The sequence below is a fragment of the Polyodon spathula genome, chromosome 7 (assembly GCF_017654505.1).
Source record: "Polyodon spathula isolate WHYD16114869_AA chromosome 7, ASM1765450v1, whole genome shotgun sequence".
Taxonomy (NCBI): domain Eukaryota; kingdom Metazoa; phylum Chordata; class Actinopteri; order Acipenseriformes; family Polyodontidae; genus Polyodon; species Polyodon spathula.
This window is the reverse complement of record NC_054540.1, coordinates 9,336,528-9,352,734: the sequence shown is the minus strand read 5'-3', so window position 1 is coordinate 9,352,734 and position 16,207 is coordinate 9,336,528. Positions and strand designations below refer to the sequence as shown.

Here is a 16,207-nt window from a genome sequence, read left to right as displayed (position 1 = left end):
GGCATATTTTCACTCATACAGGGTTGTGTGTTCGTGAGTGGAGAACGTGTGGAGTTAGGAGAGTTTGAAAAGATAAACAAATATAACAAATGCTCCTCGTGCGAGAGGACTCACATGATACTTGTACGGTTCATCGAAATCTGTTTTGTTTGTCTGTTTGTTTGGCCAACGCGCCCTTTATTTTGAAGTGTTTATGCCAGCAGCATGCAGAATACTCAAAGTCCCTTTTGCAGTACTGTGTGTACAGTAGCATGCAGATGGAATTCCAGAAGACTGTGTGACAGACATGTTCACTGAACTCACTGGATTTTTGCCAATACATGCAAATTACCGGTACTCAGTAAACAGCATACTACCAAAGATAAGAGGTAATGAAATCAGTGAAAAAATGGTGCAGTGATAAATTGTATCTCTACATATGGCTCCACTTTAAGTAGAAGAACAAAAGAAAATCAGGAATGGAATTATGCTGTTGTTGAAGAAGGTAATCAGATGCACAAACAGTGAGTCTGTGAATACTCCTTTCTCTACTGTACTTAACTGCAAAGCTGGCTCCAAGCCAGGCATAACAACATGTAGTGCAGTTGATCTTAACACAAATGATATGACTACTGTGAAGATCACAAGAACTCACTGAGTACTGACTGATTCACAGTGCAATTAAGATAAAGAACCCTGTTGATAATGGTACCCCCTGTAGTAATTTCCACTTCTCTTACGCAAAAGAGTAGGACGGCATTTCTTTCAAAGCAAGCTATAATGATATTGTAAAATTCCGTTCAGATTTTACTCTCTACATGATTATTATTTTGGATGCTGAAGTAAAAGCCACTGTTCTCTCACTTGATGTATTTTCCTAAAACAAAAAAAATGCAAATAAGTGAATTGTTGTAATTTAGCAAGAGGTTGTGAAAAAGATGGGGATGTAGCCAAAATGAGTCCCATATTGCACCTGCACAAACCTGACAAAAAGCTGACAAGGTGCACTTAACACCTTCTGGATTTACAATATGCTGGTAGTTCTCCTTTAAATCAACTGAAGCATGCTAAAGAAAATGTTTCTGCTTTCTTCTGTGTTTTCTCAACAATTCCTAAAGATCAACCTCACTTTTATGTTCAGTAAGAAGCAATTTTGAAAGCTACAGGGTCTGGGATGAATTGATTTATGTAAACTTAATTGAAACAAAACTTACGCATTCATGTTAAATAGTATTTACGCTTTGTATCATGGTAGGGTTCTTAGATCTAGATCTAAACGATTCCATGAATTGACTGTTGGTGATGTTCTAGAGCCACTGTCAATATTATCGAGTAATTATCACTAAGCCAGTTTACCATTTATTTAACAAAAAAACAAAAAAAAACACCAATTTGCCTTGGCTCAGCGGGTATGTCAAATAAAGTTGTCCATTTTCACCTGAAGGTGGAAAGCTTAAGTAAAGTATCTGAAAACGCTACAGCTAGCTCATGGACCTCAGCAATTTATTCTGTAGCATTCGTTTGATTGGTGAAGGGGTTTGGGGTATGTGTGTGATCATAGATTCTTACTAATACTAATATTACTATCTGTAATTTCTGACACAAAATAACTGGTGAAGACGTCATGTTTTTTTTTTGTTTGTTTGTTTTTTTGGTTTTTTTTATCATACTTTGAATATGCAAATCTCACCTATCAGACTAAATGAGCTAAAATACCTAAAGTCCATGAAACAGCAAGATTGATCGTCTCTCATAGAAAGAAAAACAGTTCTACCAATTAGCATTCATATGTCATTACCAAAAATCAATCTTACGTTACTTAGGTTGGGTGTGAATCCAAATACAAATGTGTTTGTTACAAAATGTACCTTTCTTCTGATTTTCAACGTGCATTTTGGTTGATTTTAGTAAACACTGGCCCTTTAAACCTAAAATAAAGTCTTCAAGGAGGGGAAGGGTGCTGCCAGACAGCAACACTTGCAATGTAGTAATGAGTTTAGGTCAGGTCCCCCGACTGCTTTAAGAAAACACAGGTGCATGATTAAAACTGCATGCTTCAACAGGACATTCTAATTGAGTAATATCTCAGGAAACAGAATGATAATAATTATTCACACAGCTGTCGTCAAAGGCAATGTAAACTGCATGTTCCTGTTCTCCTTACCAACATATAGAGTACATCTTATGCTAATGCCTACCCACGTTTGTGCAGTCCTGAGCTGTGCATTGAATGATACCCTCTCATTATGCTTTTTCTTTTTTTGCATTTTAATTGCCTGACACTTTCCAAATGCTTCTGTTACTTCAGCAAGGAATAAGAAATGACAAAAGGGGATTGCAATAGAGGGAAAATACCCCTTTCTCCCAATCTACTTAGTAAACCATTACTGTGCCTGTAAATACAAAAATTAGAACCATCATGACTACAAAAAAACTAGATACAGTACAATTACTGAACTGAAAGCCATATCTTTACATCTGTGGTAAAATCTGTGACATATGCACATATAGAGGATCAGGCACCTCCAGACCCTAGACTGCAATACCCTTAATAAAATGTGCCAACAATTTCCATAACCATGCTTCATCCTCTCTAGATATATGTAGAACATAGGCAAATCATGTAAAACTGATAGAAAAGAGCACACTCAATCCTAGAATCATTCTTTGCTTAACCTACGCACTGGGAACATAACCTTTGACCCACTGCATTTTATATAACAAATCGTCTTATATTGGTGGCCTTGGTGGAACGGTTTAGTGCAACATGGAATGCTGGGATCAGAACAGGTGTGCTTGTGAGTGGGTTGGGGGAAGGGAGGGCAGGAGATGGGCATCATTCTCAGTCATGCAGAACAAACACTTAGAAAGGCTGTCTGTGAGCAGTAGGGGGGAGGGGGGGGATTCATCAGCTCCAATCTACCCCTTTCACAGCAGGGGGTTTTGTAACACAAAGATAACACTGTAACTGCCACTTGCTTACCTTTGATCTGCATGATGGATGGATAAAATAACCCCTGAATTGAGCCTCTCTTGCTTCAGTGTTACTAGAATTGTAAACTCCTGTTTGTTCCTTAATTTCTGTAAAATGCGCTCAGCTACATCTGGAGATGCTTTAATGCTTCTTGAGGTATCTGAAAATACATAAATAAAGGCATCATTACTTTCAGAATAATAGTTTATCCTTAATAAGACTGTTATTTTAAGGACTGTTATTTAAAAGTGTGTCTATACAAAATATCTTACATCAAATGAACAAAATAAACTTCAAACCCTCTCTCACGTTATTGAGAAAAGCTTTCATGAACTGCAAATGTGACTTAAATATTCAAAATAACCTTTAAATATATATATATATATATATATATATATATATATATATATATATATATATATATACACACACACACACACACACACACACACACACACACACAATTATATATATATATATATTATATCATATTATATATATATATATATCACAATGTGTTATAACATGAAGATGCCAATAAAGACATACTGTGTTTCTTTGAAAACTACTGAGATTAAAATGTTTTACTTTAAATTGGACAATTATGAATGCCAAATATGTAAATGTGTTCATCTCAATTTGAACCACTTAAATTAGATGAAGCAGTGTAGCTTTTTACTGCATTCATTTATATTGCACTATTACAATCCAAATACTGGGCTCTAGATAGGAGATGTTCATTGTTTTATCTTCTATTTTCCCACCAGTTCTTAGCCTCGATGCATTCATCTCTGGTATTTTAAAATGAACTATCAATAAATGATGAAGCTTCTCAAAAGCAATCACATCAAAAGTGTTCATTTTTAGATATGTGATGCATGCACAATGACATGACACAGCTTTATATTTAAGCAGTAGGCAAGATCATATTGCACTGGTATTAACATTTCAATCCCAGCAGCAGGAAAAATAGAATTGACACAATAAAACATGCCCTTTTCTGTTATCTATAAATAAAAGCCTGAAACAAAAGCCAGGAAGATGCAGTACTGAGTATTACAGAAGCTCTGAAGCTACATTTCCTGAAAAGGATCAGGGCCTATTTCTGTCTGATCTGATTTGCTCCTCTTGGAACAGAGACACAGTTTTCTTCTTTCCCTGTCAAAACATTGCTGACAGTCCAGTTTTACACCCTTCCTTCTTAACTGCTGACATCTCTAACACTGGAAAACATGTTCGCTTGAATTCAATTTGAAACATTATTATAATGACCACTTTTTTGTTAAAACTCAGTCCTCAACATGCAATATGTATGGAGGTTCTTGGGTTAAGAGTTTTAAGAAATGGGTACAACAAGGCTTCATTTCCACACATGAACACGGAGACGGGAGAGGACTGGGTAAGATTTAATCATACTCACTCGCATTTTAACATGTAATACACGTATTAAAACAGGAAATAATTTTAGTTTCTATACAAAAAGGACTCTGCTCATTGGTTAAGAATATTGATATATACTGTAATAATGAACTCTTGGTGATGTAGAGCAGCCCAACCAAACGCTGGTTATCACGTACTGTACCTGAGAAATCACCCCATTACTGTTAAAGCGTTCTCAAATCTTATCCAGTGTACAATGTCATCTCATGCATACAACATTCTAAAGTTATCAAAGACAACACCACTTTTTATGTTTAATAGTTGTTCCTAGTACAATCTTTGTTTTCATGATTTATAACAAGTTAATACACAGTGTGATGGCTGCTCAAACTGTGGAATCTCTTACACAACAGGAGACACACTGCACGCAATGCATTGACTTATAGTTGTAGTAGCGGTGTACTAGTCATAGTAGTAGTATTCCTGTCAAATTGAAAAAATAATTAATTACTCTATATGTTGGCTGCTTGAGCAATTAACCATACAAGCTTATGGCATTTAATTTAGTGTTTTCTAACAGGAAACAGGAAACATTTAAAATAATATCATTTAAAAAAAAAAAAAATGCTAACGGCGCTGTGCCCTGAAGGGACACTTTATGTTGTTTGTCTGATACAGGTGCATGTACTGTTTGGGACAGGTCTATGCCACGGTTAGGTTAGGTAATCAAGGGTGAGTGTGTGTGTGTGTGTGTGTGTGTGTGTGTGTAGGGGGTGACGTCGCTCGGTGACGTGTCACAGCTGATCCCTCTCCTACAACCCCCTTCCCCACTGGAGTCACTCCGGAAGCGCCAGCAAGGAAGAAAGTCATTTGTTTGAGTTGCACAGAGAACGAGACTGCCTAGAGGAATTGAGAGCTCTCTCTCAGTGATGATAGGTCGAGAGGCAGGGAGATCGTGTGTGTGTGTGTGTGTGTGTGTGTGTGTGTGTGTGTGTGTGTGTGTGTGTGTGTGTGTGTGTGTGTGTGTGTGTGTGCGTGTGCGTGTGCGTGTGCGTGTGTGTGGTCGACATCGATTATCGTGAAAATTCTAACGATGATCGATCACTGCCAAGTTAAATGCTTTTAAAAAAAGTGTAAAATCTGACCAATTTCTACTGTAAACATAACGCTAAAAAACAAAAAAGTAAAATAAAAATCAACCCCACTGTCCAAAGGAGGAAAAAAAACAAGGTTTGAAAACTACGTTAACACTATGTCTTATTCACATGGAAATAATTACATGTTTTTTTTTTTTGTTTTTGTTTTTGTTTGTTTATTTGTTTTTTGTTTTTTTTTTTAATTTGCTGTTGGGGTTACAAGAATTCCGTAGCCCAGCTTCTAGCGAATGCAGCAGGCCCTGCCAGTGCTGCGGCTGTAGAGATGAATTTCACTTTTTGCGGTCATATTTTAATCAAAACTGTACATGACTTTGCATAGCCGCTTATACTTAGATTTGCATTATCTTCAGTAAAAACAACTATATCGCCATTTTTCTAAACAGTACATTAGAGGCAGCCTACCCCTTCCTGCAAATGAACTTTCCACAGCGACTCATTCTCCGGCTTATCATTTTATTTTCCATACTTGAATATGTAACATATCTCTTTCGTTCAAGTATGTGGATTTATTATTAATTGATTTACCACGTCGCAACGTTTCGCCTTCCTGTGCTCGCTTACATACATTACCAAGCCCTACCTATTTCATGGCCGTGAAAAACGTGAAACGGACCGTGAAATTAATTCTTCGCTGTCACGTTACACAAAGAGAAGGAGATGTGATATTTTGTATTGGACTAACTAAATAATAATTAATCACAAACTTTCGAGACCTCTCATCTTCAGGTGAATGTAGGAAAGAAAGATTTATGGTTACATTCAAAATGTATACATAAAAAAACATTTTTGAATGTAAACATCAATCTCTACTACGTGACAACGTAGTAATGTTAAATATTATTAGTTTCACTTTAGACAGACGGCTACAGTTAGGACTGATTTAAAACAAAATAATATGTAAAAAATAAATTAATAAACCTGGTTCCTCTTGATCTCTGCATCATCATCCTGTATTTGTTCTCAGGCGCATATTCTCATTAACCTTTAGAAGCAACAACACAGATTACGTTCTTGACTAAGTTAATACAGACAAGACATGTTTTTAATGTCATGGAATATTCGATTTCATTAAAATATTATATATTTGTTATCGTGGGATCCCAATCGATAGATAATTTGATTATTATTGTGATCGTTACAAGCCTATTATTGTGTTTTATACATAATATCATCCTATGTTTTGATTCAAACACATGCCTATGAGAAAGATATGTACAACATATCGAAACGTTGGGCAGCTCTGGCTCTTTGATATATATATATATATATATATATATATATATATATATATATATATATATATATATATATATATATATATATATATATATATATATATAAAAGTCCTCAGCATGATGAACTGAAAGCAGCTTTTCTGTGAGTTCATTAATTTTACATCTGCCAGATTGTATTAGTCTTCTGTTCTTTCTACTCTGCTCACACAGGCTCTCTTTGCTGGGCTGAGCTGAGCTGAGCTGAAGGCACGCTGGCAGCAGCATGGGATTTCTGATCACTTTATTCTGGAGAGGCACAGCACTGAGCTGGAGCAGCAAAGCACGGACTGTCAAGCCATCATGCAGCTCAATCGGCTTGAACAGAAAACTGTTGTGAGCTGCAGCTGGTGGAATCCTTTTATCTCGACAGCGCTCTGCACCACCAGTCTGCTGCACAGTCCCACGTTAACACGGCAGTGCACTGCAGCATCTCCAAAGAGAATGGGATTTCAGCAGACTAGTGGATTTAGCACAGATTACAATAATATCCATAAAAATGATTAAAACCAACTGTACATGCTTGCGGAACAAATGTAAACAAAAACAAAACAAACAAACAAACAAAAAAAAAAACGTATCATATATTCACCTGCCAGTAACGTAAACCACTGGGAAGCAAGACATCCAAACTGTGCCTACCCATACTACCAAACAGAAGAATCCTCATAACATTCATCCACCAATCAGGAAGCTCCACTGCAGGACACTACCACACAACAGATGATCACGTAACATCAAAAACGAAGCGGAACGAAAGCAAATTATTAAAATGTTAAACTAAAATTCAATGTAATAATCTTTATTTTTATATAGCACCTTTCATAGTAGACCACCATCACAAAGCACTTTACAAGATAGTCACTTACAACAACGTCTCACCCGAAAGACGGGGCACAAGGAGGTTAAGCGACTTGCTCGGGGTCACACAATGAGTCAATGAGTCAGGATTTGACCTGGGTACCTCCTGGTTACTGTGGCACTGTCACATTGCAATAAAACCATGATTTTTATCTTGGTAGTTAACTTGTATGTACAGTGGTACCCTGGTGGCACAGATACTAGATGGTAATCCCCTCTAATTAGGGGTCTAGTGCTTAAATATTAATTTGGAAATCTCTACTGTTTAACAAACCTTAGTACAAAATGCAGTCATACCCGACATACTTGTGTTTAGAAATTATGGAGAAGAATCAAACTGCTGAGAAAGATTGTTTTTTAAACCTAAAAAAGAATATTGATTGCTGAGAGTCAGCAGCACCTCCTTAAAGTTTTGAATCACCTAGAATTGTAAAAAAAAATCTCTATATATGAACATAATTTACATATTTTATATAACATCATGTATTCAAATAAACTACAAAATGATAATGCAGAAATCTACCGGAAGCCAAAACAGTAGTGCAGTATTTCATGTTATATTTTGAAATATCATTTTTTTTGTTTCAATTTTTCATTAAGTATATGGAAAACTACAAAGCGGTACGCAATTCAATATGTTAACGTAACACTATTCAATTCATTCAACTATGAAGCAAGTTGTATACTGATTTTAGTAAAACTTTGACAGCAAATATATGCTTTTTTTTTTTGCTTTTTAAAATTAACACAGGCAGAAGTTAAAACATGGTGGTACTGCATGCTCGTTTTCTGATTAAAATAGGGCAAGAGTCATATACATATACAGAGTCATTTAAAAATATTCCCCAGTATTTCTCCCTCCAGACCATTCCTACACTAACTGGGTGTTAAGTGGGTCTGTGGGCATCGGCCATTTCTTCTCAGGAGCCATTCTTCTGGTACAAATTTAACCATACTCTGTGTTCATCTCTGCTGTCACCTTGACTGCACTTTAAATCCAGAATGTATGATAAGATCCTGGGTGAGTCCTTTTGCTTTCAGAGATTATCTGATGACATCAACTGAGATTTTTCCAATATGTGAGTCACGCCTTTATGTGTTTTTATTTTATTTTATTTTATTTTTTATACAATATAGTACATTGCTTTTGATATCCTAATTTAATAGATTTTTTAAAAGCAATTTCTTAGTGTTTTTTTTTTTTTTTTTTTTTTAATATGTTAAACTACATACTTCAAAACAAAATATCTATTTTAATAACATATTTTCACTTATAGTACTCCAAACCAGACACTTTAACAATCGTCTTTCATTTCCATACACCACTGTAACTCAGAAGTGGTCAAAACCCTAAAGCCTTGACACCCAAGTCACAAACAAAGACACTCAAATTGGTGAAGTCTGTGGAATCTCCACAAGAAGACAGACTTAAGGGTGAGTTAGAGTGCTTGAATAATCGAGTACCAGTATTTGTGTACTTCGATAAATATGCATTATCCAAAAACAAAACAAAAAAATCTTGAATACATTACTTTAGCACTTGAATTAATCAGTAAAGAAACTGCCAAGATGTTCTGACTCCGACTAAGAAACACTTACGGATGTGTTCTTCTTTGGGGGAGGGGGCGTGGTTCCACACAAATGATCTGAGCATTCCAATTACTGCCCCTCGCTACCCACACTGGCTTTGCCTTTTGTTATTGCTTGCCTTCGGTACACGATTTAAGTAGTATTGTTTATTGCAGCCCTGTTACTATGCCACAATAATTACAAAATTAATAAACCACAAAACTGGACTAGCATTTAGAAACTCAAAATGCGTGCTTTGATGTTTTATTTGAAATGCCCACCCATATACAGAATCATACAGTTGTCAGTGGATGTGTCACAATCTTCCACCTGTATAGTACCAAAATAAAAATAAAAAAAAACATACTGCTGTATAAATATAACCACTGCCTGCCTGAACACTGCACTGCTAGTAGATCTGGCATGTCTGAGCAATGTTCACAGTAAACCCCTAGCTTTGATGTCCACCCAGACCTGCTTATAAGCACCTGTACCTTAGTTCTCGTCATTCTTCATTATATTCCTAAACATACCTCCTAACATAATTTATTTGGGCTACTCCTTCCCTTCACACATTACATAATACAGTTTTGCACATAGCTTTTTGCCATTAAGCGATGCAGAGGAGGAGAATTTTAATCAGGTGTGTTCTGAACTTGTAAAGGGGGCTTTGGGCATAAATCTTTTGACAAGATATTCCTGGATATATGACAGCTAACAGGAACATGTTCAACTCCCCCTCCTTATTACCGTTGCACAAATGCACTAATGCCAGCCACCCAAATACAGTATTAAAACTATACTGTACAATCCAGTATAGTGAGTTCATTCCAAATGTATCGCATGTGTCAAAAGTGTAAGTGTGTACTGTAAACGTATTTTGCACTGTTAAAGAAAAGCACTGTTACTATTTCAAGCTTTTATTAAAATCCGGTTCCCCAAAACGAAGGATTCTCTCAACTTTCCAATGATCAGTAGTTTTTTTTTTTTTTTGTTGTTGTTTTTTTTTTTTTTTTTTTAAAAATTATTTAATTGTTTTAATATGTATCTTATTATGGAAGTATCCATGCTAATTGAATACGCACATTGCTTCACACATTATACATTTTACTCTGTTGTATTTAAACGATCACTAGTGTAGGTATATATTTTTTTTAACATCAGTTGGGTTTCACTACAAAACAATGCAAATAAAAGAAAGAAACCCCTTTCTCGCTGTCCATGTTTATTAGTACCGAATTGACACCCTTGGCACCCCCTACCTCGAAAGAGGAATGCTTTGCTCCCATTGTGAAATCCGTGGACCTGCGAAACTCCATCTAAAGATTCATCGAGCTGAAATTCACTGAAAAAATTGATCTGCAAAGCTGGATCGACCCCGAAACCTAAAACTGAAAAACACGCGGAAGAAAAAAAAAGGTTAGTGGATTATGTCATAATTAGGTGTGTATGTAATTTATTACTTCGATACATATTCATAGGTGCAGAGTATGACTAAAGCCATTGCAATTCATGCCCTTCGGTTTAATGCGTGACAGCGCTTTATATTAAAAAAAATAACTTTTCTAGTATCAAATTCCCACATGAATATAACAAGGTATGCTGATTTGATTGTATGTCTTTTTAAGTATTTTTGAAATCTTCAGAAACTCTTACCTGAACAGATGCATGCAATACACAGCGCGATGCTAAATTTTATTAATCCCATTATGAAAGAAAATTTAGTCCATGTTTTTCTGGCCAAGTCTTTGTAAATTCAGAATACACTCTAGCAAGATTCACATAGGCGCGGAGGAGGTGATAAAATAAGGAACCGTTTAGTTTAATCTCCAAATGTAGGTAGGCATCACCATCTGCAGAAGTTCAAACAGCAATTGAAAAAAAATAAATAAAGACTCTTCCATTAAAATGCGAGAATATGTTGTCCGAGCCACAAATAGAAAACGAATCTGTTGTCAGATGGTAAAGATAGCATCGGGATAATGGGAAAGAAAACGAACCTCTAGAGATTTATTGAGGCTTCGCTTTCAGCAGCCCGACCAAGAGATACACTACAATGACTGAGCAAGTGAGTGAGAGAGTGAATCGACACCAGCCGCAGCCCCCTTGTGGCTCTTGCGGAGCAGACGCCTCGTTCAGTCAGTACATTTATAAACAGTTGCTGTTTACTTGTTTTGCACGTAGCGTGTTAAATTATATAGGAACCCGCATATATAAACAAAGAAATTAACTAAGAACATAAGAACATAAGAAAGTTTACAAACGAGAGGAGGCCATTCGGCCCATCTTGCTCGTTTGGTTATTAGTAGCTTATTAATCCCAAAATCTCATCAAGCAGCTTCTTGAAGGATCCCAGGGTGTCAGCTTCAACAACATTACTGGGGAGTTGATTCCAGACCCTCACAATTCTCTGTGTAAAAAAGTGCCTCCTATTTTCTGTTCTGAATGCCCCTTTGTCTAAACTCCATTTGTGACCCCTGGTCCTTGTTTCTTTTTTCAGGCTGAAAATGTCCCTTGGGTCGACACTGTCAATACCTTTTAGAATTTTGAATGCTTGAATTAGGTCGCCAGGTAGTCTTCTTTGTTCAAGACTGAAAAGATTCAATTCTTTTAGCCTGTCTGCATATGACATGCCTTCTAAGCCCAGAATAATTCTGGTCGCTCTTCTTTGCACTCTTTCTAGAGCAGCAATATCTTTTTTATAGCGAGGTGACCAGAACTGCACACAATATTCAAAATGAGGTCTTACTAGTGCATTGTACAGTTTTAACATTATTTCCCTTGATTTAAATTCAACACTTTTCACAATGTGTCCGAGCATCTTGTTAGCCTTTTTTTTATAGCTTCCCCACATTGTCTAGATGAAGACATTTCTGAGTAGACCAACTTACTTACCTGATCTATTAATATTACTAGGCCTTAATAGTAACAATTATCTAAACAGTGTTTCTGTAGGTAAAAACACTTTTTTTAAGAGCCATCTGAGAAATTAGCACGCAAGTCTCACTCAGTATGTAATATATATGCAGCAGTGGCATCTACTTATTAAACTAATTATCGCCTTATAAAACTGACTAGTGAGTATTCTATGTTTAAATTAGACACAACAGATTTCAGATTTCAGAAACATAGTGCGTGGACAGGAAGCACTGTGGCACTATGCAAACTGACACAGATGTCGTTTAGTCCACATATCATCTAATGCTGGTTTACAATCTAGTGAAATTATACCGGTTACCGGCCATCAATGTGAAAACAGCCTCTGAAATTATTGGTCAGCTTCTCTTGAAGACTGCAAAACCTAAGTGGGATCATTTCCTACACAAAAAAAAAGAAAACCACTCGAAGCTCCTCCCTTGATGTTAAGTATTTAGCTGTGCCATGAATCCTCCTTCAGATGTGGGAAATCAGTCTGCTTTCAATTCCCAAATGCCATTTTAGTTATTTTTTTTACAATAATTGGAAATCTTCAATATAATGTTTATGGCAAATAAAGTACAAAATATATGTGTTCAGGGCCTTTTTTTTCAGTGGGAGGATACATAATATCTTGCAAATAGTTTTCCTTAAAAAGCTAGTTTGTGTAATTGTTAAAAAAAAATGTAGAGATTTCCTAAGTGAAATAACCCACGACAAGGTGTGCGGTAAGACAATTCTTACCGCACTTCCTGGGTAGTTGAAGGCACTCAGCCTGCAGCCTCATGCCTCACACCGGACCCAGGGCGTGCGGTAAAAATTGTCTTACCACACACCCTGTTGTGAGTTATTTCTTACATAATTACAGTTTAGGGGTATTGAAGCTCTGGACTTGAAATCATCATTATCAATGAGTTTCCTAAGTCATAAGTCCTTTGATAAGAGAATTGAGCTAATGACGACTTGGAGTCAAGTTTTGAGAATTTGACCTGTGGCTGCATAGTTGATACGTTGTTGGTTATATGTGTAATAACACAATTAAATAGGAGTTTTTTTTTTTTTTTTTCCTATTTACTCTCTATTAAAACTGAATTGTTCCAGAAAATATTAAACAAATATGAATCTAATTATATAGGTAGTACTTGAAAACTATTCTTGGACTCATACCTAACATAACAGCTCGAAATTTTAAAAAGAAGGGAAGAATGGTCAGATATTATTATTTTTTTGTTTGGTGGAGGCTGTCAAAGAAGGAGGAAAAAGAAAGAGCCAACCCAAAGGGTACAAGTATGTACCCCAGTGCCACTTTAAGTCTCTGTTAGCATTCAAATGTACATTTATAATATCGCACTTTGTGGAGTTCAACACAATTTATTTATCATATTAAAGCAACAGCTGTTACTTGCTGATGAGTGTTCAAGAAAGAAAAAAGCATTCATTTTGGCAACATGGTATAAATCTTAAAGTAAAGTATCTGTATTTCACTGTTGGCCCTATAACTGTCATTGACAGTGTATGTGCCATATACCCCACCCCACTCTTTCCCCCACCCTGACCTCATGGGGTTTCGAACATTACCGTGGTGACGAAGAGCTCAGTGGGTGGGGAGGTCTAGCTCATTTCATATCTATCATCATTTGATTGAACCCTTGCAAAACTAGCCCAGTTTTAGAAAATCACAATGTATTTTCTAGACAAATTAAATGTTTACATGAACCATTGCCCATTGGATATAGTCTAATTTGAGACGGGTCAAGTGAGCACATCTCCAAAAGAGTGAAGCTAATGGCTTTTATTTATTTACATCTCCATTTTTGTCTCTCATGTTATTATTTTGTGCACTTCCAGGCTACTCACACGTAAAGTATACTATAATGAAAATGATTGGCATATGACATGTGATTAATTCCATTGTTATCTAGACATAAGTGCATTAGCACAACAGAAGCATTAGACCTATCTAGTTACAACACATCTTTCTACATATCTAGATCGAGATTAATTGAATCTGTTTATCCACGCCATCCAAATGAATGATGCAAAGGATGTCAGATCCCGCAATGTAGCTTGTCTGACTGCTTCAGTGTGGGAAAACTTGGTTTAAAACCACATGAGATGGACCTGCTTTTGGTATCTTGCATTTTATGACAATTGGGGAGATCAGTTGTTATCTCATGTTTATATATGGAGCACCGTTATACATTATTTCTTTATCGATTGCTTCAAAAATATATAATCCACCATATTTTCCTATAATGGTCCATAGGATGTAGAATCAAATTTAAGCCTGTGTATATTTGAAAGGAGATTTAAGTGTCTTTAAATTATAATTTTCAAATATATTGACCAGGATTGAATTGAAAATATATTGTAGCAAACACAGTTGACTTGGACTTGTTGCCCGCTGTCGGCAGCTGTGAGACACTGCTCCCAGAGGAGAGCCGGGTGGTAGAGGCAGGGGTATGGAAATAGGCATAAAGGGCGTTGGGACTATGGGGTTTTCGAGAAAAGTGTAAATTATCACTGTATTCATGTTCAGAATTGTTATTTGCTGATGTATTTGATTGTTTGCAGTTATTTTAATGCTGGATATTTCAACCATTTCAACTTCATTACATTGACTGCCAGTTAAGCAGATCATTTTTTTGAAAGGCTTTTAATTCTGATAATCCGTATTATACTGCTGGTTGTACTCTTATTCTTCTGTTATTCTTCCGTTCATTGGATGCCAATGAAGAGATTAGGGTGGCAGAGATTAGGGTTTGTATGCTCTTAAAGACACTTTTCAGCATCCAGTTTACAGTACATCTCAAATTAAAACCGCCTTATTTTAACAGGGTTTTTATTCATTTGTTTCAGTGCTTTACTCCCACGTACAGATACTTTCTCATGAAATTACAATGTATTGTATTGTATTCTGTATATATATATATATATATATATATATATATATATTATATATAATATATATATATATATATATATATATAGACAGTCAATTTACCGTTCTAAATTACAAAATGTTTACAGTAACTGACAGATGTTTTTTTTTTATTTTTATTTTTTATTATTATTATGTTCAGATACAATCCAAAATACAGGTAATTTAACTTCATGTAGTTACACTGTACTTACCATTTGCTAGTATTTACTACTTGCACTTAGCACATAATGATGTTATTGTGAGGACGGAACATTAACAACACTGCTGTTAGTTCATCTATCAAATAATGAGGAGACTAGCTCAAAGCAGCTTACAGCCCGGTAAAGACTAACACAGTGAAACATGATAATAAGTCAGTGTTGGAGCAGCAGAACCCACTCGCAATGATTGCAAACACATACAATAATAATGGCAATGTACACAGGGGATTATGATTACATTTAAAGCTATTGACACTTGAATGTACTTGTGTTTAATTAGATTTTTCTTTTAAAATTGGTGCAGCTATGAGGGCCATTGTAAGGATGGTACAACCTTGGCTATAAGTACAGTAGCTTGCTTATACAAATGGCGCCTATTTCTAGTCCTAATGAAAAATAGTTACTGAATCAAATGGGAGCGAATTATTCACACAACTAATTTGAAAGAATCCTAGTCCACTTCCACATTTAGTAGCTTACACTTAATTTAATCTAATTTTGCCATCACCATTTTATTTAAAAAAAGAGGTTGAGGTCATTAAGGGGTTTGCAGTATGCATAGAGATTAGATATAGTAGAGAAATTATGTGTTACCTTGTAATAGCATAAAATATAACTCTGTGTATTAATCACCCAACATATCCCTGGGAATGATAAGATCTGAAACTGAAGAGATGACTCGAGTCCTGAGATGATATGTTAACATTTTGTAGATGACAACAAGGTCAACCTTGTCAGGGCATCACATATTGGATTTGAAATGACCTTTGACAACATCACAGCCACACAATTTTTCTCTGCCATTTTCATATTCTCCTGGGTCATGACGGCCTTTGTCACTATTTATTTTCAGTGGTAAAACAGTGTCCTGTAGTCAGTGGCACTTATTTATTCCGTGGGTCATTGCGTACTCTAGTGAAAAATAAATTACATTTTGATTTCCTTCAACCCTTCAA

General features: G+C 35.9%; 1 protein-coding gene across 3 annotated transcripts in view; it reads right to left on the bottom strand.

Annotated features, from left to right (window-relative positions):
- The window catches only part of LOC121318121 (protein NEL-like), a 90,109-nt gene extending 78,841 nt beyond the window's left edge, over positions 1-11,268 (bottom strand). For 2 of the 3 annotated variants that reach the window (XM_041254435.1, XM_041254438.1), the window contains exons 1-3: positions 10,848-11,267; positions 10,454-10,582; positions 2,963-3,113 (exon numbers count right to left, since the gene is read on the bottom strand). In XM_041254435.1, coding sequence (XP_041110369.1) covers positions 2,963-3,113; positions 10,454-10,582; positions 10,848-10,899 — 332 coding nt within the window. In that variant the 5' untranslated portion in view covers positions 10,900-11,267. Of the gene's footprint in view, positions 1-2,962; positions 3,114-10,453; positions 10,583-10,847 lie in introns of all 3 variants that reach the window. The other variant, XM_041254437.1, reaches the window with a different exon arrangement.
- Positions 11,269-16,207: the final 4,939 nt, after the last annotated feature.